Genomic DNA, 26243 nt, shown 5'->3' on the forward strand with positions numbered 1-26243 from the left:
GAGCTGCGCTCGGTCCGGCCTCGCCGAGTGCGGCGCCGGCGGCTCCGTCCTTCCGCGGGGCGCCGGGGCGTCGCTGGCGGCGGCGTGGCGCGCGCGTGGCGGGAATTGGGGTGGCTGGCAGCGGGGCCGCGTGGAGGCTGCGGCTGGCGAGCGTCGGCTCGTTTGCCCCGAGGCTTATGGGGTCGAGCCAGTTTCCAAAAGTTTTCTGATGAGTTTATCTGAAAAGATGTGGAGGTCCCTGTCGGCCTAAATAATAATAATAAAATAATAATAATAATAATAATAATGATGCCGCCCCCGCCCCGGTTCGCGGTTGGCAGCCGCGCCGGTGCGTGCAGCCAGGATGTGCTCTGAGCAGGAACGTCGGACTGCGTCCCTGCATCTGGGGACGGTCCCTGCAGGTCAGACTCGGGGCGTGCTGGCATGGCTGGGAAGCGTGCTGTCGGAAGCTGGGGGTTTGCTTGTTTGTCTGTCTGTCTGTGCCGGGGAGGGCCCGGGTCCCGCGGCGAGGCGGCGCCGTGCGCGGTGCCGGCACGGCCCCGGCGTGACCGCGGCCTTTCGGGCCCCGCCGTGGCCGCTGAGGAAGCGCTCGACCTCCCCGTGACTCAGTGTCCTAATCTTTAAAACGCCRTAATAAACCTTGTCACACTTGCCTCCCAGGAACATTAACGTCTAATTGGTGCTGGTGAAGTGCCCTGGTCAGGGAGGAAGGAGGGCACCTTCCCTCGTTTCGCCATTCCGCCGTGGTTGCTGAAAGTATTACATGGGCGGAAAACAGATTAGCCTAAAACCAAGCTGGAAATCATGTATGTTATCACTTACGCAAGTACTCTGAACAAGAACCTGTCCACCTGTAATTAGTCTGAAGTGCCTGGGTATTTGTCTAAATGCGTTGATTCTTACCCTTTCTCTCGGACAAGTCATACGGAGAARTAACTTGTAAGACCCTGTACTGAAGCATCAGCAAGCTTTCGCTCCTAACTTTAGCAACATCATACACACCACTACCACCACCCCCCCGTGTAAAATGAAGACAGTAAATGCTGTGGGGATTGAAACTGCACTGAGTCACCGAACCCTCAACACGTTCTGGKCTTACTCAGGCAGAATCTGGCAGCTGATCTCGACTTTTGTCATGTTTCACTTCTTTATAAATGGGAAAAGTGCAGAAGAATTTCATAATTCTCTGCTTAGAAATACAAGTTGCTTTTAAAATACAAATGCTGCCTTTATCTTTGTAAGCATTTTATTCGCTAATCAAAGCACTAATTGGGCACTTTGCTCTCCTGACTGTGACTCCAGCCCCACCTCCGCAGGATCGGACTCCCTCCCCCTCGGCCTTTCAGGCAGATAACAGAAGTTGTAGTTGTGCAGAGCCAGGGTTATGCGGTCACAAGCAACGTACTTCCGAAGTACCGAGACTAATATTCCATAAATCCACTGCTGTGAGTAGGTACGCCTCRTTATAGCACAGACATAGTGGTCACTCTTCAGTTTTAAACTTGGGTTTAGAAGTTCTCATTCTTTTTTTTTCCTACAGCTTGGCTTTCTCTATGCTGCAAGACAGGTTGTCTTATGACTGGACTGACTAGCTAGATATCTGCATTTGATTCTAGCTTTTTATTCAGCTCTGCTTTTTAGACTTGTTGCTGRAAAACATATACTATCTCCTACGTTAGAAAGACCTGTGAAGTTAATACTTTAAAATGTTGCTTTACATGGGTTAACCCTGTTTTCTCTATAGTACTAGAAAAGATATTGGAGATGCAGTTTATAATGTGAAGTAGAGACATGAAGCCCAGATGGGAATCCAGAAGCATGTGGCATTTGGATGCCTCTTGCCATGCAGCCACTTGACTTTCACCTGTCCCATCCATAAAAATGGGTGGATGCGTAGGAAGTCATGGAAGTATAATATAATATGGAAAGTGCAGAAGTATAGAAATGAGAAATCATCTCTTTTAAAACTCTGATTTATTTATTTATTTTGTTTTTAGTGGTTCTTAGTGTTGCCCTGGAAGCACAGGGCAGTCTGACATGCCCAACGCTGGAGCAGTGGTTGCACTGTGGTTTGTGAGGAGCTCAGATTTGCCTGAGTTGCATCTGGGATCTAGAAGTAAGTATTGTCTGAGAAGATGTTATGTTTTTTGYTCTTCTAAGATGCTCTGAAGCAGCATTTTCTTGTCCAGTGTCCATGTCGCATTCCTTGCAGAGATGAGAGAGCTTATTTTTGGGGTGGAAATGTTCCTTAAGGAACCCTAAAGCAGGAGAGGCAATTGCTATCCTGTTCCCCTGTGACCATGCTTCAAGCCTTCCATCTCTTCCAGCAGGTACCTTGTATCTGCTCCAGCTGCCTCACTGCTCTGGTATTTTATAATTAGCATCTTGAAAACTTGAGGGAAAACTTTCAAATGCTATGTATTTCCCATTGGGAATCTTCTGCKTGGCAGCAAGGTTTGTTGTGAGTCCTTGGTAACATCTAACCTTCCTCAGGAGCTCCTGATCTCGGCTTGGCTCTCCTGGCATCGTAGCCAAGTCCCGTGTCCTGGTGGACGAGGCCCTGCCTCCCAGGGGGAGGGAGAGACTGTGGTTTGTTTGTCTTCAGGACCACGTTTAGAGACTTTTCTACTGCAGACTGAGTCCTTCAGAAGTGGTGTTAGTAGTTCAGGGTATTCCAGCATCCTATGTGACACTGGTTTCAGAAAATACAGATATTCTATATTAAGGATATTAAGTGTCCACTGATTCAGTGACTGTGCTGATACATAGTTAATATTGTATTATGACACATTCTGGAAATTGCTCAGTTTATTTTTGACATGGAGAAGATGACTAAGACTATAACTCTTTCATCTTCACATAGCTGCATTTACAAGCAAGTGAAAACATCCCCAAATTGATCTTTAGTCATATTTAGAGTCTGCCTTAGTTCCGTGGAAGGAAAAAAGAAAAAATAGTCTTGTGCTTAAATGTGAGCTGCTATCTAGCCATTTTCCTGCGCCGAACTTGCATTCAGTGAGGGTGTTTCTGACTTTGTTTTCCTTCCAATTTTTGTGAACATCATACAATGTGGAGGGGAGAGAAGCCTGATTCCTTGTCAGGACAGGTAGGTACTACCATAGCACTAATTAAAACAGACACTTAAAACTGACACTTAGAACTACTTCAAGTTCTTGTTAGTTCAAGTTCTGCTTGTTTTTATTTCTGTGTCCCAGTAACATTGATGTAAGCAGCAGAAAATCYGAACATGAGTTCATTTCTTCTTGCTTTTTTCCTCCTTAAGCTGTGATGGTGAGACCTTGTGAGCAGAAAATATTTCTGAAGACAAAACAGCAGTTCAGAGATTAGCCTTCCTCTCTGTTGCTGTAACCTTTGCTGCATTTTGTTAATTGGTCTCAAAATGCTACGTTTTTGGGACCTGGCTCCTTCAGGCAGATGAAGTGTTGTGAATACGTGGATTAGATTTAAAATATTTTTTTATCACCATCATCTCATCTGCATTGGTCTGCRTTGGCAAATGATGCCAACAGTTTCTCTACATGCTACAGCCAGCCAAGTGGATGTTACAAATTCAGATTTTAAAATGACTGTGCTCAGCATTGTAAATGTGTAGTTATGGAGTTTGGGCTTCTTAAAAAGCAATTTCTTTGGATCCGTTAGTCCATGATAAACCCTTCTCAGACTTTTTAAGCTTGCAGATTATTGCCTGTGTAGACTGTAGTAATGCGCAGTAGGGTRTTCCAGTTTATCCTTGTGTGTGACTGCTATATCCAAGTATCAAAATAGAATTTCCAGTGCTATGAGAAACTTTTGTTGGGAATATGTGGAGATTTTTGTTATTAAAATTGTTTTACAGCAGTTTAAACACTTATAAAATTTACAACAGAAAAAATGTTAAGATTTCTTTTATACTGTGTTGTTTTTAAGGCTGAGTGTATCAAAATGGTCTTTACATAACATATTTTGGTGTTTACTTACCTGAAGAGCCAGTTAAGAGGCTTTTAAATCCTCCAAGATGTTTGCTTCTAGTCCGTCATGCGTGAGTAAAATACCAATGAGTCCAGCATAAAAATATTAACCATTTCGGAAGGCAGCAGAGTAGAAGCTGAAGCAAAGGGAGAATATGCTTCCCCCCCCCCCCAGCCCCCTTTGGGAAGAGTTGGGTTTGTCAGATAGTGGGATTCTTATTTGCATGTAATCGGATGAGTGTATCGTGATAACTGTAATCCTTGTTATTGGCTGAGGTGAGTCCCATCTGCTAGTGATGTTTGGGATGTGCAGTAGCCTTGGCCTTCAAACCCGTGCACACAGGGCAACATGGATGAATTTAAAGAAATTAAGACAATTGCTAAAAGCAGGGGAGAAATTCGTAATGTAGCACAGTGTTTCTGCTGACAYTCTTTCCAGCTAAAAATAACCCCTCTTTGGTTAAACACCACCCTCAGTAAACTTTATTCTGCGAGATAGCTCGTGGTTTTTGGTTTCTTCTCACTCATCACAGCAGCTTCCTTTTGCGCAAGATCATCTCTTGTATATGCTTGYTATCAGGCTGTTTATTATGGATTTTCTTTATGCTCTGTCATCTTGTGCTGAGCTGAGGAGTATCAATTTGAACTCATAGGAGAAGATTCAGGGCTTGTGTTGCAGGGAGTACTGCAGCTTGACTTCATGGCATTAAGTGCATAGTCGAGCAGATTTTTATTTTTATCCTGTTGTCCTCCTTGCTTCACCCCAGCGGTGGATCTGGCACAGTGAGAATCTCTTGAATCTCCATTGCTTTTCTGCCAGGGAGAGAGATTTCCCAAGTTTGAACAGCACCTTCATGTGTGTCTCCTTGCCTTGTTAAGGAGACAGCTTTCTGAGTGCAAGATCTTCCTTCTCCAGGCCTAATTTCCATCCTAATTGCCCCAAGGGACCTGCTAATGAAATGTGATGCCTGGGTTTGGATGATTACATGGAAGAGTTCTTTCAGATCCAAACTGCTAGCCTTCTGCTCAATATTTAGTTTCTCYCTTTCACTGAGTGCCAAGAATTCCCACAGTTCTCACCTGTGCTTTATTTATTTATTTATTTAATCAGTTCAGAAAATTAAGAGTTTGTATAAGTTATGACATGGCTGTAGGGACAGCAAAATATTGAGGTCTGGAGCTATCTTTCAGATTTCAGAGATTTTCTTCGTAAAGCGAATGCGGAACATGGGCGTCTTCCATGGCCTAGTAACAGCCGACGCTTCTCCCTGCAGCGCCTGTGTTCAGAACATCGGCCTGGCTGAATGAACATCAGAAATGTGCATGTGTTTAGGGCTTGGAAAAAACCTCCGTAAATATGAACTATTGGTGCGTAATTCAAAGCTGAGATGAGTGGATGTAAGCAAATACTTCTTGCTGTAATTGCCCTTTGAAACTGTGTCTCGGTACAGAGTCAATATTAGAAGGTATTCTAGCAAATGCATCAAAAAATGAGCTTTGCGTGCTGAACTAAGTATGTCCCAATAGTAAACCTGTTACGACAAAAAAAAACAAAACAAAACAACTCTTTCTATTGTTCTGATGGGATATGTGTGTGTGAGGGGAAAAGGATTAAGGGTGGTTGATTTTGTTTCCTGGAAATGAATAACGTAAATTTTTCAGTGCATAAAACGGATATTACTCAGTTAGTGACCTGCTTCCTAGTAAAAGTGTCTTGAAGTGAGGATTGRTTTAAATCTGTTGCCTGCATTCCTGACATACAGTAGTATGCGACGCTATCTTGTCACAGCGGCATGCAGTGTGCCACGAAGTATAAATAACTGTGCACGTCAAAGGTAATTTGAGACATGGTGCCAAATATTTCGTGAGGTGCTGTCTCTTGTCCTGGGTACCTGGTATCTATTTGGGAGCAGGTGTTTGAGCTGAAACTGCAGCACAAGGGTGCCGAGTAAGGTAATACACCCCAAGATGTGCTGCTGGGCTGCACAGCTGACTTGACGGGTCAGGCACTTCTTATTTGTAACTTTGATGCTTTGATAAGCGGGCAGAAAATATGTTGATGTGCACAGGCTGACCGGATTTGCACAAATTGATTTAAAAAAAAAAATCAAACAAGAAATCCCCCACTCACTTGTCAAGACAAACAGGGAGCGCAGGAGCRGGCGGCTCCTTGTGCGCTGGGACCACCGCTTGCCCGGCCCGGGTGGCCTAGCAACGCTCCTGCTTACAGAGCACTTACCGTGCCTTAAGACAGAACAAAAGGAATTTTACAGCTATTTCAGGGTAGGGTGCGACACGAATGCCTGTTCACAACCCTTTCCTCCAAGGTACAAACTGACCTTCAATGAAACTACTTGACACTGTGTGTGACAGTTTTTTGACTCAGCTTTTTCTAAAGGAGCATTTATTTACACCCTTCAGATGGTCAAATAAAGCGGGTAGTTCTACAAAGCTATGTCTGTATGAAAATCTTGGCCTTTAAGGTGAGTGTGTTTTTTCTTTCTTTTCTTTCTTTCTTTCTTTCTTTTTTTTTTTTGACAAGTAAAACTTTCAAAAGGCCATAACTAACATAGAATTTAAGAAGATACATCTTCCCTAGAGTGATTTGAGCCCTTCTGAAATCTCGGACTAATTTAACTACAAGTATCTGCTTCTGGAAATTAGCTGTGTTTTTATTTAAGTGTTGCTTTTCACTGTTTTTCTAAGGTAAAGAAAGGAATGGCATATAATGTGAAACACGCCTGTATTTGCATCCAAGATTTCATTTAGAAGTAAATGCTGGTGCAATATATCACAGTTTTTTCACACAAGTAATTTAGTACTCAGCCTGTGAACTACTACTATATCTTTTTTTTTTTGGCTCTCCTGAAGTAGCATACAGACAAGCAAAGAAATGTAAATCTTTCTTTCTRTGTCTGCCTGATCAGCTGTCCTGTAGCCAATACACTGATGTCCATGCAAAGCTTATTTAAGTGTATGTGAGAAAGACAACTTGGTACTTTTGCAAAGCGGAAGGCAAATGAACTTTTTGTTGCTTTATCTGACTTTTCCTCAGATATCAAAGGTCTTTGTCAGGTTATGATTGCTGCTTCTGAAGAGTTCATGGAAGTCTTAGTTGCATTTATTTTTAATGACTCTGTTTCTCTAATGAGAAAATTACATGTCTTGTCATACCAAGAAGCAGCTCATGCTTTCAATCCAAATTTCTTTCTTTCCATATGGGTTTGGCCCATTATCTAATACTTCATTATGATATTATGCCAGAAGTAGAGCTGAAATTATTATTTTAGGTTTGGAGGAAGTGGTTAAGCCAAGTGATGTTTCCTTTCTGTGCACAATGGTTTCATTTTGATTTTAATGATTCCTCTGTTTCCTTGGAGGAAGATCTCCAGAAGAGCCAGCATTTTTGGCCTCTACCAGGTCTAGGGAATTTAAAATGAAACCGATTGATGGTTCTGGGCCTGGTCATTAGAGACTGATACCGACAACATAAATGTTAAACTCTCTTGCCCTGCTCATTAGAATTAAGCAAAAAAGACAACATTTGTTTTAAATATTTGCTTACTTTACAGGGTTATAGTCACATGAATAATTCCTGTTGAGTATATTTGCAGTCACCTTCCTATTTTCAGATAGGATCCTGATTTCGACTCTTCSCTCCCTGATACGTTTTTGTTTTAAATGGAGCATGCGCAGTGATTATCCCGTGCAGACGTGGTTGATCCACGTTTTGTGACTTTCTCCGCCGTCGGTGCTTCGTTTGCAGTGCGCCGGCTTCTCCCCGTTGCCCGTGGGAGCTGGGGGCGCTGGAAGAAGYGCCCTCTCCTTCCGCTGCGGTGGCTGAGCGTTGCCGTGCCGGGGGAGGCGCTCAGTCGCGCGCTGGCGTTTCGCTCGGCACACCCCGGCGGGCGCAGGTCCTCCCCTGTTTTCGGCAGAGCCACCTTCCCCCGGTGGYGCAGTTTTAGATGACGGGATTTGTTTTACGGCAGTGGCACAGCATCCTTGCCGACGCTGAGGAGAGGTGGAAGCAGCTGAACTTCTTGCTTGTATAGCGTCTTTAAGGTTTCACTCAAGACATTTGACCTGATGTTGCTGGCCAGYATCGCTTATGATTTTGCAAGTGTAGCGGGCTTCTGCAAGGAAGTGACCAAGTGGCAGTGAGACTTGGGCCAAGCAGCATTTAAGTTGTTCATTCCGATTTCTGCCTTTACCTTTTCCTCCCCTGCTTTTCACTCCCTAAGCCTATATCTGGGATTATATTCCTATCACTTGCTTAAAATTTAAAGTTCCAGCAGTGAAATTCTCAGCCTTTTGCCATAAGACACGGGTCCTGGCCAGGGCTCCCACTCCCCGGACGGCTGTGCCGGTGCGCGATGCAGACTTGCTGGTCCCTCTAACTAACTTTTTACCCTGCTGACGACTAACGGACCTCGGCCAGGGCACTGCGCCGGGCGGCTGCTCTGGCCTGGCCCTGCCGGCGACGGGCTGCCACGAGGGAAGAGCGCTTGCTTTCCTTGCCTGGTACGGTTCTGACCCATTTGGAAATGCAAATACCTGGGTGAGCTGTCATCCGCCTGGTGCTATAGGCTGCGTGCAAAGATGCCGTGGTGAAATACGTCCTGCAAAAGCTGGTGCATAATCAGTTGATACTGCGGATATTAGGAATCCAGTGAAAGTGCCTTCTGCTTTTTTTCCCTTCTGTAATCTTTCTTAGACTTGCTTCGTTTATTCAAAACAGCATTTCAGGTGCTCATCCTGTGGGGAAGAACAGGAGAGATTGTAGTGGCAACTTGCGTAACTGTACAAAACTTGCAACCTCTTTATGAATTTTTGATCTCCATCTTGTATGCAAGTACATGGCATCTTTTGTTTTAGTGGAAAAAATAAGCTCGGCACTGAAAAATCCTAGAAAAGTAGGAATAAGTCATTCTGGATGTGATCAACTTACTGCATTAGGGCACCTGGCAAATAAACGCTTTCTTCATTGCTGAGGCTTTTGCATTTTCTCACGTGCTGTGTTGCTTCCCCAGATGTGGCTTGCTGGTCGCATCCAGCAGCAGGTGATGGGCAGAGGTGGAGGAGGCTCAGCTTGAGGGAGAGGACTTTGGGTCAGTGTGCCATCATATGAAACGCTGCAATGAGTTTCCCAGGGGCCCCAGATTCCTGGCAGCAGGAGCCCTGGGAGATGCACCCGTAAGCCCGGTCGCTGCACCGTGTCCTCGGATGTGTGCGTGCCTGCTTCTCTGTGCGGTCGCTTCCTAGCTCCATTTCTTAAGGGTTTATGATTTAGAAATGCATTATGGAAATCTCACAACTAGCATGCACACTTTATTCTGTGGCACTTAAATTTTATTTCTCTCTTTCCTGGGGCTGTTGGTTCGAGAGTTTTCTTTACGTAGAATTTGGCTGTAGTGTGACTTGCCTGCAAAAGAGTGTCATCATGTGAATAATTTGCTTTCAGAGGTGATATAAACAAGTTCCCTACTACTTCCTCTCTGAAGTATTTCATTTGATATTTAATTTATTTGCTGAGACTCACTTCTTTGAGCGGGCTGAGCCCATCTGGAGTGAGTTGTTCCRGGCAGGCGGCGCACGGGCTCTGAGTGGGTACCTGCAGCGTAGGCTCCTCTTCGTTCGATAGCTGCTCAGCACCCGGAGGTGAGTCGCGGTCACGTGCCTGTGGGTGCACTGTGTACTGAAGAACCTGTTTTTAACTTCAGTTTGGAATTGAAGGGTAACTAGTGTGATTCACAAGCATCATGGTTCAGATTTTTGCTTCAGAAGGTATCGTTGCTTTGCTTTGCGCTGTTTGTTGCTTGTTTGTTCTCTTTGGTAATGGAGTAGCAGTGCAAATGGTGTTTGGGGGGGGAATCGTGTTTTCATAGTACGAGGTGTCCGACGGYAGGTCTGAAGCTCTCCCCCCGCCCGCCAGCTCCAAGCTTTAAAGGCCCGAATGTAGCGAATGATCTTTTGTAAACGCTTCCAGTAGGGCTGTTTCTGCCAGCGTGGGTTTCCTTTGCAGCACAGGAGCGAGTGGTGCTGTGTGGGGGTCTTCCAGCCCCGCAGTCCATTGCTGCGTCGTGGGGGAGGCCACAGCGCAGTCTGCAACACAAGTGAAGGCTACTTTTGTGCTGTTTTTGTGGGTGCACGCAGAGCCCCCCGCAGTGAGCCCCAATGGATGKCCCGTCTTCAAGACGGTGCAGCAAAACCTTGGCCCTCCTGCACGTTTTGCTCTTAGGGCACCTGTTGCGTTAGTACTTAATCACAGAGTAATGCGCCCTATTAAGGCATTAGCTAGGCCTTTTCTCCTGCAGAGCTAAAGCTTGGTGATTTGCGTGTAGATAAAGGCCTGGTTACAATTTTGGAGAAATACAAGCAGTGCTGTTTATCTGCCCTCAGGAGAGAGGTCTAAATCCGTGCTGGTGTAAGAACAGACAAAAGCACAAGATAATACAAGATCTCCGGCTCTGGTTAAACTTTTTCTTGTGAAAAATTGTATTTGTAAAATGGAGAGCTTTCACAGTGTTTCCTTTATGAATAGGTTACGTCAAAAATAAGGATGAAGATAAGCTTTTTTTTTTTTTTTAATCATTTTTCTTTTCTCAGTTCTTAGTAGTTTCTTCTTGGTCTGCATAAGATGTAGGGGGTATTAGAATTGTTTGAGCTATGTATGAAGGAAGTGTAATGAAGTATGTCTTAACATCTTCTGTTGGCTTGTTTTATGCGAGTGTGTTTTGGCGAGAGGAGTTTAGGTTTTGCTTTGATTAGAAGTTGGATAAAAATGCCTACAATTTCCCAATATTTGAAAAACCTGTGGAAAAGCTCCCCAGTTCCCATTTTTTGGCACCACGAGTGCAGCACGTGTCAGGCTGTGAGGGCTGGTGCCACGGGGTTCTGGGGTGGGGGTGGCAGCTCCGTGGGCTTGGACCCTCCTCGGGGCAGTACCGGGGCCTTGGGAGCGCTGGGACTGCACGAGCTGTCGAGTATCTGGCCAGCTTGCAGCATCTGGGCTGTGTTAAAGCAAAAACGCATTGGCCCAAGATGTTTTCATAAATCTCTTTCCTTTTTAAAATGTTGTTTTCTCCAACAAAGCTGGCTCTAATCAGGACCTTGCTGTACCAGGCGCTCTGCAAATCTAGAACTGGTTAATCCCTTCTCTCTGAAAATTTCAACCTTGCTGAGAGTCAGGGCGCCCAGCAGCTTTAGCTCTGTCTCCGGGTAGCTGTAGGAAGGGGAAGAAATCAGATGTCTTTAATCCGCTCTGGAGCTACAAGCATTACATTCAAAGAAGCAATGAATAATTGCTGTTTCCATCATTTCGGGATCCCAGACAGCTGTAGCCTTTACAGGTAAATTTGTGTTAATACATGGGAATGAAATGATTTTAATGACCATTAGTACACGGGAATGAAACATTTGTCTTAAAACTTTCTGCGTTTTGGATGTCTTAACATATCTGTTATGATTTTGCACGTAGGCATGCTCAACTCTTGAAACCACTGTTAATCTTGACTTTCAGATAATGTGTGTTGATGTTGGCCAAAACCTCCTACAGATTGCATTCTTCCGTTCAAAAATTTGCGATCTTTTATACAGTAAAGCAAATGTTGGCACTGGATGACAGTGAGAAAAGTAACTCTTGAGAATTAGTTTTAGGAATACGTGCATTCCTAGCATGCATACCCACTTATATGCAATGAAGTACAGGTAAGTGGAAAAATAAATTTTGCAGATGAAGGAATGACAAACGAAGAGTCTGATAACATCTTTTATGTATGTAAGCACAGCTTATTGCACTTTTTAAGTGATCGGAAGCAACTGGCCAATGTTGCATAGAGGCTTTAATGTAGAAGATGCATCCACTTCTTTGACCTTCAATACTGTTGACAGTGCAGACATAGTGGATATAAACCTCAGCCTTTTGGAACCAGGCTTTACTATGTGTGTGACGAACAATTACTATTAATAAGTGTTTTTTCAGTTCACACACTTCTTAGTATACTTCATGTGCCTGAGATGATGAATCATAATTTAATTCTATCTGGCCATATCCGCACTTGCCTTGTGAAAACAATGACACCAGATTGCCATCTCTTCTGTTACTGCTTAATTCTACTCTACTTCCAGAGGTTGGTTTGAAGGGGCAGCTTCCTAATTTTTTATTCTCACTGCTAAATTTTTTTCTGATGAATTTTCCCCAAATGATCTTTTGAGATAAATTCTTTGTCTGCTGAGAGGATTTTTCTGCAGCAGAAATGGATGTTTTTGTAACTCTATTGGAATTTTTGTTTGGATTTTTTGTTTGTACTTTGTTTTTCTTTAGTCTTTGGGAAGGCAAGGCTGAAAGAGGGTAGAAGTCATCCTGCACATTTTCTTCCAAAAATACTCCTTCCATTTTCAGAAGTGATGTCTCTCTTTTAATCTCTTCTGGTAACTGTGGGTCCAGCTTAGAAGGACAAAAAGAGGAAAACAGCTATAAAGCAAACTTGTTAGGTTTTATTCCATTTTCGCACATAATTGTTTCCTAGCACAGTCTGGTGTTTAACTTCACTTTTCTGATTTTCCACTACCCTCTGGCAGACCTTTCCAGGTCCTTCTTCGTGATTTTCCAGTGTCATTTGGTGAATTGACAACAGCCTAGCCCAAGAACCCATCAACTGCAAGTCAAAGATCAAAAATTGTTTTTTTTTTCTTTAACTTGTTCGTGCTTCCTTTTTGGAGTGACCAATAACATTAATGGTGTGACCAGCCATAGGACATACTAACTGAGTGCTAGCTTGTGTTAAAAAACATTAGTTCTAAAAGCCTGTGTCTATATACGTGTGAAAATAGTGCTCATAAGGTTTTCTTTCTTCGGTAGCTGGCAGCGCGGTAGGGCCGGTGTTTTCAGTGGGCTGATCCTGGTGCGCGGGGCAGCCCTCCGGCTGCTCTGTGCCGGCTGGCCGAGCTCGGGGCCTGGCGACCTCCTGSGCAGCTGGCACAGCCCCACTAGCGAGGGGGAAACAGGTCGGAGAGAAGCCGTATAACCAGGCACCTGCACTTGGAATACAGTCTTTACATACTTACAAGAGGTTTTGGCATATATTCTGTGAAAACTAACATTAGTGCTGTTCCTTTTTTTTTTTCCCCAAGACGTATACAGGGCAATTTGCTTCAGCACAGCCATTGTTTCTTTTTTTTTTCCTTTTGTTTAAAGAAATGAAGCAAACATTAATTTCCTTTCTCAAAAAATATCCTGCAGGAAAAAGCTTCACGTGGGTGTCCCYGGTTCTGGGGCCCTTGCTGCAGAGCTCCTTCTGGTAGCTCCCGCTGCTACGGTCCTGGGGCACGTCTCCCTTTGCTGGTGGCTCCCCAGCCACCAACCCGCCTCGGCAGCCCTGTCTTTTGCCATGAGTGCGCAGTCCATCCCTCTGCTCATCCTTTTGGGTTGCCCCGGTGCTGGGAGGACTAACAAAATAGCATCTCCGTGGCCACTGACGAACGCGCTCTGCGTGTTCCTGCTTCGTGCGCGTGCTCCTCTCCTGTAGCGTATTCCCCTCCATCCCTACGTCCCCCCGCCTGCGAGGAAAGCCCGGCGAGGGGGACACCGCCACTCCAGAGGGCTCTCTGGCATCTGGACATCCCGCTGAGAGTGGGAAATCTGATGCTGGTGGAAAACCAACCAATCACCCCTAGCATTTCTTGCATCATAGCTGTTTTGCTCTGTGAGCTTGGAATTGTAAGTTGTATTGTAAGTATTGCAGGCAAAGATGGGTGGGATTTTCACAGAGCTGGAAGTTTGTCCATTTAATCTTTTTCATTGACAGTATTTTCATAAYATCATTTAACTTGAATAACAGGTGCCTTAATTCTTAAGAGGTACACTTACTTGCTGGTTGATGTTAAATTCCTTTTGTTWTTTTCTTTTTCCCTTTGTTGTCGTGGTCCCAACCCAGAACATCAGCATAAACTTTCTACTCTTGTTTATATTGTGTTTCAGTTCTTCTAGAGCAGAGCTGAAAAATGTCCTTTCTTGTAACTAAGCTAAACATGAGTCAGGTTTTAATATGCTATTTATGCATGACATTAACCCTTAATGAATGTGACTTAATCATCCAAAGTTATCTTTAAAGATGTGTACTMTATGGAAATTTGGAACTTTATTATAGCTTTTAGCACCTCTGTTAGATAAACTATTTTTAAAATACTCTCCCAGCAAGCTTTCTTTTTCTGAAGGTGCAAACTCTTTTTTTGCATGTAACTGACTATCTAGAAAACTCATAAGCAGGATGTGGCTCCCAGCAGTCCATTAATTTGGTCAATTAAATTCTAAATTCTGGAAAACTATATTCATCTTAAGGATGATTATGTTGTCTGTGATTCTGAAATCTCTGAGTCCTCTCTGGGCCTCACAAGAAGGCTTGCGTGTAAGGAAATAAGAGGGTATATGGCATTTGGTAAAAGGAAAACAGAAYCAATACTGACCATTAAGATTTACTGCCTGATGCCTGAATCCATGAACAGTTTCTCAAAAAATTGATCTGCACTGGTAGGCGTTTTTGCTTTGTGAACTACTTTTTGCCCTTCCTACTTAAGAACTTGTTTTTGGAAAGCATATTTTTAGGTAAAGAAACTAARTAGATACCTTAAGTTGCGTGAAGTAATTTGCACTTAAGTTCCTGGTTTATTAACCATTAAAATACTTCCTGAATCTGGAATAGGCACGTATGTAGTTAAAACTGGAAATAAGTCCTTATATGAAATCATCAGTGAATTATTGCTCGTAATGAGTATCGCCACTCTGAACTGGTTCATGTTTTCCCTAGTCCACCTCCTTGAAGCCTTTAGGACCTGTGGCAAGCCCAGACGATCATCAGATCTGCACTTGGTCAGTAGTTTGCCAGCTTTAGCTGCAGGGATGTGCAGGAAGCTCGGATACGCCCGAGTATTTTCCGTGTGCACATAYATAAACACGTGCACGCATGCGAATGCTCTCGCGAGATAGATGTGCCCCAGGTTTAATGCCCCGAGCTTGGATGCAAGAAATCAAGTGGCTCTTCTGGAGCTGCTTGAAGAGAAGTCAGCCCTTGTTTGACCTGTTACCTACCAAGCGTCTTGCAGCAGAAATGTGCCATGCGGCTTTGTCGTTCAAGGAGATCTAGGTTCTTCAAGCCTAAAAGTTACTGTTCACTTCAGGTCTTTGTATTTGGATGTGTGCAGCGTGTCTGAAATCACGCTAAGATGGTCTGTGCCCATGCGTTGAGTTTTTATGCACCTAAACYATGGTTCCCAACGTCTCCTTTTTGAGTAAAAGGAATTTTTAAAAAACAGRTGTTGAAGGAAAACTTGGACATTTTGCAGATGTTAAGTCTGAAATCATAATTTATACCAGGAAAACAGAATTGATTGTAAAATGTGCTAAGAGTGGCATTTAGCTTCATTTAAGTATATTGGMTATTTAAAATCTCTTTTTAAGTAATAGAAACTCACTTTGTGTGGTTTTACTGTGTATTTTGAATAAAACATTAAATAAMAACAAAACAAAGACAGTAACAGCACTTACGTATATTTATATAAGAATCTATATATAGAACACTTGCCTCTGATGTATTAATTTTTATTGAGCTGACACCTAGCAACTGGACTAGAGATTTTTTTTTTTTTTTCTCAAAACCATTAGACTTATTGTTGCGGTTCCCAGGGGTATTAATGTGAGGTAGTTACTTTAAAGAAAAAAAAAAAAAAATCTCTAGTTCAGAACTTGCTCCTCGGCAATACAGCAGTAGTTTGAGCTTGTGCCACGTGCGGGCGCCTGGGAAGTGGTGGTTCGTCGTTCGCTCGAAATGCGCGTCGCAGAGCCAGCGCAGGGAGGGCCGCGGCGCCGTGCGGCCCCGCATCCCACGTGCCGTCTTTGACGGTGCAGTATGTGCAGTGGTGCCTTAGTCCGCGTTGCGGATGGCTTCCTAGGGTAGGTAATTTTGTTTCATGCTGCCCGCTGGAAGGCGGGGGTGTCCTTGCTGCGCGCGCTTCCCGCTGCGTGGCGGGACGGGGCGGTTCCAGATGCGGCGGCGTAAAGCGGCACAGCAGCACTTGCTGGAAGGCGTATGTTTGAAGGGTTTCCTGGAGCCGGAGCAAAACAAGCTAACAGCAGCCTGGACGGTAACCTTGTAAGTTCAGAGGCAGTGAGCGTCTCAGTAGGAGCTGTTTTGAATTCCATACTTGGCCTCAAAAGTTATTTTGCGGGAGTTTGGTGGAAGTCGGCTTTCTATAACAATACATACAGCTCATYTAGCTGTTTGTAAAGAGGCTGTTTGTGAGGCTTTTTCAGAAGCAGTTTGTGCTCAGTGATGTTTCTCTTAGGACTCTGCATCTTAACAAATGCATTTTCTGTTTCTCACCCATAGAAAACAAGTATTTTAATCAGATTTACTTTTGTGTTTGAASCAGTTTTATAAGCAAAGCAAGGGAGAGCTCTAGTTGTTACCAGAATCCCATTAAATATTTTTTCCCATTATGTCTGTTCCAGGAAAGCATACAAAGAAACCAAACCACCAAAAAGCTGTGTTTCCTCCAGATAGAAATATTTATATTTGAAAACAAACTGCCTGATGTGGGTAGAAATGAAGCTGAAAAGCCTAGGAAGTGCTGTAGTGCAGCCAGTTTCACGTGCGTTGGTATTGACATCTGACAGAGAAGAGATAGCAGCAGTACTGTAGTTTTTTGTGATGAGGGAAGTCCAAAGTAAGTGATTGCTACAGATGCTGCAGAATCCATTCRTTTGTTGTTGTTAAGCAAACAATAAATGTATTGTATCCTGCATGCCTGACTAACGTCTTAATAAAAGAATTTACTCTCAGTAAACATGGCAAAACTAGGGCTGTATTGAAAATGGCATCAGGATTAGTGGTGCTGAAATGCGAGGAATTTAATTCTTTTCCAATCTCCTGGAGGATCATGTTCTCAAATATTAGAAACAGAGCACTAAGGGACTAAGGAGAGTCCTTAAAAGTACTACTTAGAAGTACTGCGAGTTTGAATTGAAATTAATAGTTTTTTCTCTCCAGTGGGGAAACTAAACCAAAAGAAGAGCACTTTTGRGCTTACTGCTCCAAAACACTGTCAACAAGCACTTGACGTGCTTCTGTTGTCAAAAGTTTGTCATTTTTATTTAGTGACCCCTGTGTTTCAGCTTTGTCACTTGCTATATCATGTTGAAGGGCTTCCTGTTACAAAAGCGAACCAACTCGGTGCATCGCTTTTGGTAGCAATTGCTACTAGAGGCATTTTGTTTGCTAGTCTCAAAAATGCCTTTAGTAAGAGTKTTTCMYTSARKGAAAMACTCTCATATGTAGACATCTGTGCGTGCACTGTTATTTTAATTTCTACTTTCTCTTCTTGCTCTCTCCCCTGCCTGTCTTTAAGCTGTGTTAGATTCCTKGCTTTCTCCTTGGGTAGCCACCATAGATGACCCACGCTTCTCAGGCTTTCCTTCATCTGACGTTGCAGTTGACCCCTGCTCAGGGACGTTAAAGAGGTTGGGATAACTTTCGGCAGGAGGAATCCTCCAACGGCGGCGAACTCCGGAGTCTTCCTTAGCGCCCGGGCGTCAAAGGGAAAGCCGCCTGCTCCTGTGCGTAACCCGCGGGACGTAGAGCGGCAGTTTCCTGCTAGCTGTGCGTCTCGCCCACGGCTGCCGAAAACCTGTGAGCGCTTCGGCTCTCGCTTAAAGGATCTCTTTGTCCATACTGCTTCCGCTTCTCGAGTTTTCTTATCTGCTGTGGCCCAAACTTGTTATTGGGCTGCAGCACTTAAGTAAATTTTCAAACTGACTTTATTATATTTTTGAGTCATTCCCAGAGGAAAGGCAGTAGTCGCTTTGACAAGCAGAGATTGCAATGCTGGCACCAGTACTTACCACGGTGAGACTTTTGAATCTATATTTCATCCGCAGGGTGATTTTTTTTTTTTTAAAAAAAAAAAATCAAAGTAGGAAGTGGTTAAATGGTAGTACTCTAGGCAAGGTTTATGCAGACSAGCTTTTCTTTCTCCTCATGATGACCATCCTGACGCACACTGCTTTCTTAGGCAGGTGTTGAAGTCATACGACAAAGTAAGCATTCATCACTGATTATTTTATTTTTATTTTTTTTAAATCGGCCTCAAATCCYGGAGTGCCTATAGATCACACAAGCCATGTTGTAATGTCTTAMACAGTGCTGTTGCTATCTTTAGTTGCCTCCCTCTTATAATAGAACTTGTATGTAAATCTTAAATCCAGACTTATAGTTCAGCTTGATCGCAAGCAGACCATCTGCTTGGCAGTCCCTGCCTTTCCTGCTCCCCCAGGACCTTCTGGATCCCTCGGCCGATTTCAGGCCAACCCAGAAATAGCCGGGTAGCGCGGCGTTTTGCGATGCTCGGGGGCAGCCGGCGTGGCCGCGCTCCCCGGGCCCCCTCGCCRGTGTCGGGGGTCAGCTCGTCCTCCTCGGAGAGCCCCGACTGGAAAGGGGCTGGGGACTGGCAATGCCTGTTGAGTYGGTGGGGGCTCGGGACATTCGGTTTCTTGAAAAATTAGACCTTTGGTTAGTCAGGGCGTACAGCATGTTTGTGCTTTCACCTCATGAATCCCTTCAGAAAAGGGCACGGAGCATACTCTAAATGAAGAATTCAGAATGGAAAACAAAAATTTTCTGACTTATTCTTGGCACAAAGTATTTAATCATGACATTTGGTCTAAGAAAATGTACAGACTCTTAAGTGCTGCCAATTTATTTTACCCACAAACCAACAACAGAAAGATGATGTGCGCACAAAGGTTATTTATTTTGAGCATAGCCAGGGAATGTGACTGTACCAAATGCTTTCTTATTTCTCCCCTTGGGATCTTCTTTAATATGTTGCATAATATTTTTCTGTATTAGAGGATTGTGAGATAGACATGGTAGGTCTCTTTTTTACTTTAAAATACTAATTTGGTTTTCTCTTTTCTTCTGTGAAGGAAGTACAAGCAGAGAATGAACAGTTTGTGAACAATGTTAAATTAAAAAGCATAACTTCAAAGGCCCTTCTAACAATTTATTCTAAAACTATCAGCCAACAGATGACGTTCCAAGTAAAATAACTAATTATGTGGGAGGTTAGGCAAGCATTGATTTAGTTGTTGATTGCTTGGACTGGTAGCTAATTCTTAATAGTGAGARGAAGAATATGACTTAAATCTCTGGGCTTGAGCCCAGGTAGACCCTCTTCTGAGGGCAAGTTTCTACACAACCTGTAATAATTCTTTTGAAAAACGCGAAAGCCACTTGGATATTTTCTGTGGACCTTGGCTGACTCTTTCAGACACTCCCCGTTGGAGAACAAGGGTAAAGCAGGATAAGGGAGTGCCCCAATGAAACTATTTCAGTTCTTGCAAACTGCTGTTAATTTAGAATAGCTTTGCTCTTATGGAACACAGGGGTGTTTATCTGCAATATTGGACACAATTTGACAATAATCCTCTTACTAGAAAAAGACAGTGGGGCTTAGTGGGTCAGGCATCGCTACCTTATGTCTGTAGCGCACGACAAGGTAAGACTCCAAACATGTAACTTCAGTATGTGGAGATAAAACTCCTTTCCGTGCACCAGAGCACCTAATCCTTTTTCGTTTTGGCAAAAGAGTGAGCAAAGGGGGAGCTCTCTCTGGTTACTTGTTTTCTGTTACTTCAGTTCTGGAGTAGCTTGTGATAATGTTCCTGCTTATCCTGTTTTCTGCGTTTGCTCRTGGCAAGAGGCCTGGCTACTTGCGCCAATTTTGAACTGCTTTGGCTAAACCCCTCTYCTAGCTGCGTAACAGGAGAAATCTCCCTGGAATAGTGTGGACTTTTGGACGCATGTTTGCTTAAGACCATTTACCTGTGACTTAAATTCTGGTTAGGAAAAGCATCTGACTTGGTTTCGTCTTAAATTTATTACCTAGTGGCTGTCACTGAACAGAAGGTAAGAAAATCRTCGGGTTCTGGGGGAAGCTGGTTGTTCCTGAACGGTGGACCTGAGTGTGTAGGGTTTTCAAAGCAGTCTTTGTGGTGTGCAGGTTATGGCAGCGCAGGTCTGTTGTGTTGTTCTTAAATGCATGCATCTTGAATGGTATTGCTGATTTATCTTGCACATTGTTCTTTGGCCATATGCTGTGTTTCTGTGTTCATATTGGCTACACGTGCAGTTTGTGGATTTAGTTTCATTCGGCAGAACCTGCTTTAACGTGGCCTGTATTTGTTTTTTTTCTAGGAGTAACATRCTTGGAAGTGCTTGGTAGTGTTGGTTGCCTGTGCCCCAGCACAAGAGCTCCAGCTTAATCCTTCTTACACGCTTCTCTCAGAACATGGGGGAAAACGATGATGAAAAATATAGTCAAGCTGGCCAGATATTTGAAAACTTTGTACAAGCTTCAACATGCAAAGGTACCATTCAGGCCTTTAATATTCTCACTCGCCAACTTGAATTAGACCCTTTGGACAATAGAAACTTTTACACCAAACTGAAGTCAAGAGTGACCACATGGAAGGCCAAAGCTTTGTGGAACAAGCTTGATAAAAGAGCAAGTCACAAAGAGTATAAACGTGGAAAATCTTGTATGAACACTAAGGTAAGTGGAAAAGTTCAATTTTGGATTTGATAGTTTAGAACCTTTTAAGCTTTTTTTTTTTTTTTTTTTTTTTTTTTTTGCAGAAGCAAGGTTTCTATTATTGCATGCAATGTACTCATTCACGTAAGCCTCCTCTTAATACTCTTTTTGAAACTGTGTTTGGTAACAACTCATTTTGACAGATTTTCAGATACTTTTGTTCCTGCAAGTTTTGTGGAAGCACAGAGCAAATAGAAGTACCAAAATCAATCATTCTGCTTAACAAAATATTTCAATAATACCAAAAAGAATTTGCTATGCCCTTTTAGACATCAGATGTAAGTTYGTTCATTTGAGGCTCCCAGAGCTATTTTCTTTATTAAACAGAATTTTGCAGAGCACAAGCCATGCTGTATTTAGCAGGTCGCTTTCTTTGCTGCTTGGGGCACTGCCTGAGAGTCGGGGTGGCCAAATGTGTTTCAGCAGCAGTTCCTGAACTGCTCTCTGGGAATTGCTGGTTGGAGACTTGGACATCTGTCTTTGACACTTAGCATTGGCTCCAGTTGCTAAACAACAGCAGAAGAAATTCCTTTACTATTTAAGGATTTAAACACCTTCCTATAATTGCTTTYTCACAAACACAGCTTCTGTGATCGCTGTGCGGTTGCTATTGAAGGAGGTGGTTGACTTGGCTGYGAATGGGACAGGAACCGCCGCTCTCCTTAGCAGAACGCACGATGCCGTATTTTGAGAGGGAGAGCTGCTGAGCATCTGTGTAAACCTTGTTGTTAAAACTGTTTTTTTAAAAAACAAAAAAACAAAAAAGCTTCCACTACTTGTTCCATCTGTTTTGTGATTGATTGTTTTTAATGGCTTTTACTCAGAGTAGCTCACTTATTTGTGGCTAAATTAGAGCTAAAAGTTGCCCCAAGAAGATCCAGTTTTAAGAAGCTGTTTGAATGCACAGAAGTAGGGCAGGGAGGAAGGACACCCCATGGGGTACTTAGACATCAAACCATGGAGGACTTTTTAATTAAAACTGTCATTAAGTGTTATTTTATGGACTCAGCAGAAGGGCGATGTTGAAAGTCTTCTCATTTTCATCACTGAATTGAGACTTCTCAAAAGAGTCAGGGAAAAGGATACCGTATCACCTCCAGTACAGATAGTATGTCTGGGGGTTTGTTTTGCTTATAAGCTCCCAATTATTGTTAACTTTTCTGAGGTAAAAAACACTTCCTGGTTGCCTCCTGCTTCTTCCTCTGTTTGCTTTTTCCATCCCTTTCTCCCATCACTTCCTTTTGACCTGGGCTTCCTCCCTCCCTTTTGTTCTTTTGAAAAGGCTCTCAAACATATGTCGGTGACCATGGTTGTGGTGAAAACAGACCAGAAAGTGAAGTAATGAGAAAGTGTCTGCTGATGAATAAATCAGGAGAGATACTCCACATTACTCGCCCTGCGTACAGCCCCAGGTCCAAATTTACATTGTTAACTTAAGGAATTATTTGCAACACATGAAGCAATTTTAAGACYACTTATGAGATAAGAAAAATGAAGCCCTGCTCTCTGAAGTGCAACACTAGAAAGCAGGGGCCTATTTCTGCAAAGTCCTTAAGCAAAGTGATTAATTTTTAAATAGGGTGAGAAGACTCATAGAAATATGTGGGTGCATTGAAGTGCAGCCTGTGTAAAGTTTTACAAGGTTGCAGAGCAAGAGGCTAATCAGCACCTTGTGCAGTGTTGGAAATACGGTATTTCTGCTGTTCAAGGGTAAAGGTTTATTTTTAGTGGCAGGGACATATTAATGGACACGTGTGCTGCACGTGATCAAATGGCAAGCGAGTCTGGAGTATCGTGTATGGACAGTGTGTGTATAGATACTGTATGAAGGATTTGCAGGTGTTCATTAGGGAGCTGGACCAGCACTTCACTCTGTCGTCATTGATTTAAGGAGAGAAGTATGAAYCTGAAGGCTGTCGCAAATGCGCGTGGTAGGGTGGTCTGTGGGCTCTGTGAGGGTATCTGGCAGGCATTGCTCGCGAGTGAGCCACCGTGCGCTGCGAGAGCCCAGCTGCGCCGTGTGGGCGCGAGGAGACGCRCTGGGAGGAGACGGCAGGCTACTTAACTGCGCCCCAGCAGCCCGACTGGCGCAGGAGGGGTTCCAGAAATGTCAGTAGCCCCCCAAAAGGGCCAGCGTGGAGATGTTGGGCCACTGTTACCCGTTGGCGCAGCCGGTGGTTTGATGTTTGTAAGGCCCTCCACTCYCTGCTTCTTAGGTGAGCAACTGTTTTTAATAGTGGTGTGGGCACATGGGGGCTGAGCGGAGAGCGGCAYCTGCCACTGACCGCTGTGGAGCTGCCCAGGTGGACTGTGCCCCAGAGCTTCCCCTGAAGGAAAAGGATGGGTCGAAGTCAACCAGCTGGAGCGAAAACCGGAATTGTTAAAGCAGGCTCACAGAGTGAGATACGTGGCTTTCTGCGATTGCAGTCCTGCGAACAGGGCTGAGGTTGCCAATAGGCATCACTGGACGGTGTGTTGGGGGGGGACCGAAGGCTTCATCTGAGGTGGTGGCCATGAGCACTGTGACCGAGTCAGCAACTCGCAGGTCTTTCCAGGTGCTGCTTTGCAATTTGTCTGGCTCCTTGCAATCTTCCCCAATCTCTGCAAGAGATAAACTGCAATCAGGATCTAAACTGTTCTTCGTCTTTTTTTCACAAACCCAGAATCTGTTGCCTCACCCAGTAACTGGTCATTTTTCTCACAAAATTTAAGAGCTGAATGCTGTACTTATTGATTTCTTTTGTACTTACAAACTCTTCAGCCATGCTGAAGTTACTCTTGCTACAGCCATAATATACATGGAGATTTTGTACAGACAGAACATCCCACCCCAACCAAGCAACAATAATCTTGTGTCCTTACTGCTCCGGAGAGCATTGCCAAATACAGCTTTTGGAGTTTTGGCAATGATAAAATTTTAAGCTGGAGCAATACAAACACTTCAACAATTTTTAAGAMGTTCAAACCCACTGCTGTTTCAGAGCTGCCTTACTGAGTAAATGGACATTGTTTCCTCCCCCCCCTTTTTTTATACGAGAAACCAGAATAAAAATAAAACTCTGCAGAAAGACATGCACAGAATTTAGGGCAGAATGGTTTGGTTGAAACTGGAGGAGTTCATCTGTATGTTAAATTGATATCAAATACATCCTGCCTTCTGTCACAGACCTGTAAAATTAGAATGAGTGCTATTCTAAATTGCTATTTCTGAAGCTACTATTTGCTCAATTTACCTGTATTACAGAAAAACAGAAGTCTAGTTTAAGTAGCCAAAACTGTAGAAGTCATTTCATGCTTTTTCCGAATAGCTCTGGGAAGAGGGCACAAATTCACGGCAAAGCTTCTCACTCATCTTCATCTTTTACTAGTCAGTGAGTAGTGCGCTCAGAGTCTGTAACGATCATTTACTTGCTCATGAGATGGAAGGTAGCCTGGCAGTCGGGGAAGATTAAAGATTTGACATCTGTTGTTTGATACACGAGCGGTTTGAATGTTTCTCTGAATTTCTGAACACACAAAACATCAGAATACAGTAATAAAGAGGAACTCGTCAAGCTCATGGCAGAGCATGTTCAGTAGCTTTTTAAAGACACGTGGGCTACTAAACATGTAAGCTGAACGTCTCGGTGGAGAGTAGCCTCTTCAGGTTACTTCGGGCGCTTGACTTGCTGGCAGTTCACCTGTGTAGACGGCGCAGACGCGTACGGGCGCGTGCGAGCGGGGCCCCGCTGCTGCTCRATGCGTGCGCGCCTGTACCGGGGGCAGAGCCCGGCTCCGGCCGCGCGCGTGGAGCTCGGGCGCTCTGGCGACTGCAGGTCCGTGCTTGGAGGCAGCAGAGACGGCCGTGCCGGAGAGCACCCCCGGCCCTGCTCAAGGGAAGGGGCCGAGTCTCGCGGACCTAAGGCGTGCAAATGTTTTATTTCTCAAATGTGTATGCTGCTTTATTTTCAAAACATGCTGACAGTCAAGGAGAATAAGGAAACTCATTTAAGGCGCTAATGCGTAATCATTATACTCTCAATAGTGTTTGAGCTTTTTTTTCCTCTGGATGTACCCAGCTTCTGATGACTGTATTGCCCGTATTTTTAGCCCAGCTGAGTGGGGGTGGTGGCAAATTGCTGTGTATGCCGCTGGGTTTCTGAGCGTGGCCCTGATGTTGGGCACTGCCCTTGGGCACAGGGACCCTGTGGTTGGAGCTGCTGGTTTGGAGGCTGGCCTGAGCCTGGGCGGTATCAGCTTAAAACAAGTAAATAAAGTTGAGATTAGAAGTCTTGATTGGTGTATGTGTACATGCAGATATATGTGAGTATTTTATTATATTTACCYGTACACACACACACGTGTATATATGATATAGATTCCTGGAAAGCAGGAGTTGGTCCCTGTTGGGCCCTGTAGTTTTTCTCGGTCCTGGACTTGGTTTTTCCAGGCTTGTCTTATGATGGATTTGATTCCTGCCCTTCCTCCCTAAAAATTCGTATTGGGAAACTTACTGCAAGAGAGTGACTCAAATAATTACGTGAGACGAGTTTCTGAGGCTCGCGGAAGGCTTCCCCCCATCCGCGCCTTTGCAAACGCCCGACCTGCYGTCGGCGAGGTGCGTTGGCTTCCCCACGTTCTCTCCTCTCCTTCCTCTCAAGTGCTAAACGAATACTTGTCTCTTAATTAAGCAGGAGCATCCAGCATGTAGCGACCTGCTGGTGTTGTGGCTGCGTTTCCTCCCGGAGCGCTGGCGCTTGTAGCTCCCTCGGAGGGCGCGCAGATTTTTGGCCAGGTTTCTCCCTGTGCTCTGTGCTGTGTGGTGCAAACCCCAGGGAGCTCGTGCTCTCGGGCTTCGCGGTTGACCCTGTCCCTCACGACGAATGTTTTATGAGGAGAATGAGTTACAAGATGGAAAAAAGGGAGCGCCAAGCATGCTCCAACTTGAAACCATTCCTGTTATAAGGAAAACGGGAACTGTTTACGCTATGAAGAGCTACAGTCCAGGTGGCACGTGCCTTTCGCTAGCCATAGCGATCTCTCCAAAGCAATTTTTGAAATGGGGAGATTTCCAGACCTGGTAAGCAGACTTTGTAATGAGCGTGCCAAACTTAACTTGAATGGATTAAATAGCGTTGCTACCTCTTTTAGCGCAACCAGCATTGCTACCTCTTTTAGCGCAACCAGGTGAGGTGAGAACAGCTCACTGATGTGAGTCACACCTCATGTGAGCACTTGTTTATAAATCACCAGTACATAACCAGCATCTACCCCTTTGTTTTGTTTTTAGGCAAGTATTCGTTAGTTCCAGTTCTTTAAGCTTGCTRTGCAATATGCGGAATAGGGAAGTAGCAGGCTTTCAGGTACTGTTTTGCATGTTTCACATGCAGCACTTCAAAAACGCTGCAAATTGAGGAAATCTACTGTTGGCTCAGAGGGTGCAGATGATTTTTTTTGACTACTTTTTTCCTTTTTTTTTTTTTTTTTTTTTTTTTTTTTTTAACTGCAACACTCCAGACACAGTTTGCATTAAGAGCTTTGTTCATGGTCAGGCCGAAATCTAATCTGTGGTTTGCATTAATCTGAAGGTCGCAAAACTTGAGACTAGAAGTTGAGTATCACATTTGTAGGAAGTTTGGTGAAAGAAAGGCT

General features: G+C 44.1%; 1 protein-coding gene across 1 annotated transcript in view; it reads left to right on the forward strand.

Annotated features, from left to right (window-relative positions):
• The first annotated feature begins 665 nt into the window (after nucleotides 1-665).
• The window catches only part of MICAL2 (microtubule associated monooxygenase, calponin and LIM domain containing 2), a 111988-nt gene continuing 86410 nt past the window's right edge, over nucleotides 666-26243 (forward strand). The window contains exons 1-3 of the mRNA XM_085300817.1: nucleotides 666-806; nucleotides 1998-2116; nucleotides 20216-20573. Of these exons, the coding sequence (XP_085156943.1) occupies nucleotides 20310-20573 (264 nt within the window). The 5' untranslated portion in view covers nucleotides 666-806; nucleotides 1998-2116; nucleotides 20216-20309. The remainder of the gene's footprint in view (nucleotides 807-1997; nucleotides 2117-20215; nucleotides 20574-26243) is intronic.

The sequence above is a fragment of the Rhea americana genome, unplaced genomic scaffold (assembly GCF_003343005.1).
Source record: "Rhea americana isolate MKP2758 unplaced genomic scaffold, rheAme1 scaffold_17, whole genome shotgun sequence".
NCBI lineage: Eukaryota > Metazoa > Chordata > Aves > Rheiformes > Rheidae > Rhea > Rhea americana.